This window comes from Octopus bimaculoides, chromosome 15 (assembly GCF_001194135.2).
Source record: "Octopus bimaculoides isolate UCB-OBI-ISO-001 chromosome 15, ASM119413v2, whole genome shotgun sequence".
NCBI lineage: Eukaryota > Metazoa > Mollusca > Cephalopoda > Octopoda > Octopodidae > Octopus > Octopus bimaculoides.
This window is the reverse complement of record NC_068995.1, coordinates 15,884,281-15,887,270: the sequence shown is the minus strand read 5'-3', so window position 1 is coordinate 15,887,270 and position 2,990 is coordinate 15,884,281. Positions and strand designations below refer to the sequence as shown.

Here is a 2,990-nt window from a genome sequence, read left to right as displayed (position 1 = left end):
GGGGGGGTCAACTCATTAACGGTGGACATACTGGGATGCAGCGTTCAAGAAATCATTCGACCGTATTGACTCTATTGTTTTAAAGAATTATTCTTAATTCACCGCTCTTTTTGTCAAACCACTCAGTTACAGCGCATAAACGAATACAATGTCTCAGACAGAATATACATAATAAATGCCTCTAGTTACACTCAGTCTTCCGTATTAATGCTTTAAAATATATATAGTGGGAGAGAGAGAGAGAGAGAGAGAGAAAGAGAGAGAGATACAGAGAGGCTTAAAGGTAAGATCCAAGGATCAAGGTTTAGGAGGTTATGGAGCCCCAAGGAATCCGTAGAAGTTATAAATAGGATTCAACCTTAGAAACCAATTTTTGCATGTAGTATTCCTTGAAGCAATTTCAGTCCATATGCCACCGAAGTGGCTTATAACAGAAAGGAATATTATTATTATTATTATCATTATTATTATTATTATTATTATTATTATTATTATTATTCAGTAGTCTTGTTTTCATCACGTGCTTTCATTGAACTACCGAGCGTAGCTCTGTGTGCCTTGGGTATGTACAGGGCTTTGCTGTGATGCTCTTATTTTTACTATATTGAAAGTGTTTTACGTAGGGTGTGTGTAGTGTCCAGTAGTACTATTTTCTTGTTGAATATACTATGTTGAATATACTTGTTAGTTCTGGTGATTTTGTTATATATTTGTCTGAGTACTTTTTAATCCTACCTAATGTGCCTACTATGATAGGAGTTGTTTCTGTTTTTAGACTCCTTATTCTAGGTATCTCTATTTCCAGGTCTTTGTATTTTGAAAGTTTCTCTCTTTCTTTTAGAGAAACATTATCATCTGGTGGTACTGATACATCTGTTAGAAAGCATATATATCCGGCCTATTGGCATTAAATTCTCTATCTGAGAGTATTGGCATAGTATGGTTGCTTTTTCATTTTCTGCGACCTTTTCTGGTGTGTGCCTGTATCATCTTTTTTTCTCTTGTTATTCCATAGTGTTGGCATAGCTTCCAGTATATATAGATCCAAACTCTGTCATGTCTGTGAATACATTTCTTCTTAGTCACGACTTTGTAGCTAGCGACAATATGATTTACTGTTTCTTGTCCATATCCACATATGCTGAAGTTATTTGTATATCTTATCATTACATGTTTTTGGTAATTTCTAGTGAGGCGGCTTGTGCTGCAAATAAAAATCTTTCAGTCTCTGCTTTGAATCATGACCTTCTCATCCATTGTTGAAATTTTGCATTGTCTATCACCTTTCTATTCATTTTAACCCAGTATTTGCCATGAAGGGGTTTTCTTGAACATCGTTTTATCATGATCCGTTGTTGTTCCTGATTTAGTTTGTATATCAGTTGTTTTACTGCTTTTGATGTTTCTTGCTTTCTTCATTATTATTATTATTATTATTATTATTATTATTATTATTATTATTCCCGATATGAATATTTTATTTTTTTCCCACGACAGAAATCAATGTATCGGCGAAAATAATGGAGGGTACAGGAAGTTATAAGCCCGGTCGTCCAAACAGGACATACATCGGTAAAGTTTATATTAAAACTGCCGATGTAGAAATAATGATAGCAACGCACCAGATAGTATTCAACGGTAAACGCCTGATTTGGAAGCATGAAGCAGATATCGCCTTTGCTGGAGCATCTTGCGAAGTGAATGGAAAAGGAACGCTTGTGGAAATAGAAATTAATCCTGGTTTAACGTTTCTTATCAGACGGAACTTACACGCACGTATGGGACCTAAATATGGTTATTTAGATTTCTTTCTCATGGACGACAAAGGATTCTCTCCAAAAGTATCTGGAGTTATTGGTGAGTTGCTTTGTATTCTTCATCATCATTATTATTATTATTATTATTATTATTATTATTATTATTATTATTATTATTGGTGGAGAGTGCTGCGGATGCCATCAAACTGACATTGGGGTACAAATATACAAAGCCTAGTATACCCATCATGACTACCTGTCTAATAAGGGTACACCAGGTACTTACATCACAACCATATGTGCCCGACATAGTGTTCTCGTATCAAGATAAACAGCGCATGAGCTTGCAGATGGAGCCGAGTTTGAGTTTTCTTCATGAGGAGTATCCCAAGCAACTCAAAAGGTCCATGAGAAAGTATTGTTTAAGAGTGTTGAACGAAAAACCTCTCTTTACAAAGGTGAATTATTCAAACCCCAACGAATTCCTCTCGACACACGGCTATGATACCTTTCCCCCACCCCACCCCTGCATTTGTACATGATCAGAGATGCACATATCATCAGCCACTAAGGAACATACGCAACTGGTTAATGGCAAACAACTGACAAGCAGACATGTGATGTTCAGAAGAATATTTGCCGTATCCAACTATTATACCTGGACAAAACATATACGTGATAACAATTTAAATCAGCTAAGACCAGAAGACCTGAGAGCCAGTGACTAGTTTGCATTATCCTTATCATTATTGCATGTCTGTTTGTCTGTCTCTCTCTCTAAACACACACACACACACACACACACACACACACACACACACGCACACACACACACACACACACACACATATATATATATATATATATATCAAAAATTTAAATAAGAGTTTTGGCGCTAATATCCATTTATATTAAAGTTTATTACCTATGTCAACATTTCTGTATAAGGTCAAAATTCAACTCTCAATTCAAGTTAAATAAGTAAATTACCTTACACATCCTCAGGGTAATAAGTAAAAAGTAAACACCAGAAAATTTATATTCTCTAAGTCTGAGTCATATTCAAATTCCTCCTTAAATAAAAATCCGTCTAAGGGAGAAAAGCCTCATAATATTATTAATAATAATTTTTGCTATTTTGGTAACTCTTACATGTTTTATCTCACCAATATATTATGGAGATATCATTGTATGGACACACACACACACACACACACACACACACATTAAATG

The 2,990-nt window shown here is 35.1% G+C and overlaps 1 protein-coding gene across 1 annotated transcript in view; it reads left to right on the top strand.

The window, feature by feature from the left end:
• LOC106882530 (inter-alpha-trypsin inhibitor heavy chain H3) overlaps nt 1-2,990 on the top strand; it is a 53,193-nt gene that overhangs the window by 32,175 nt on the left and 18,028 nt on the right. Inside the window, exon 11 of the mRNA XM_052973456.1 lies at nt 1,498-1,857. Within this exon, the coding sequence (XP_052829416.1) occupies nt 1,498-1,857 (360 nt within the window). The remainder of the gene's footprint in view (nt 1-1,497; nt 1,858-2,990) is intronic.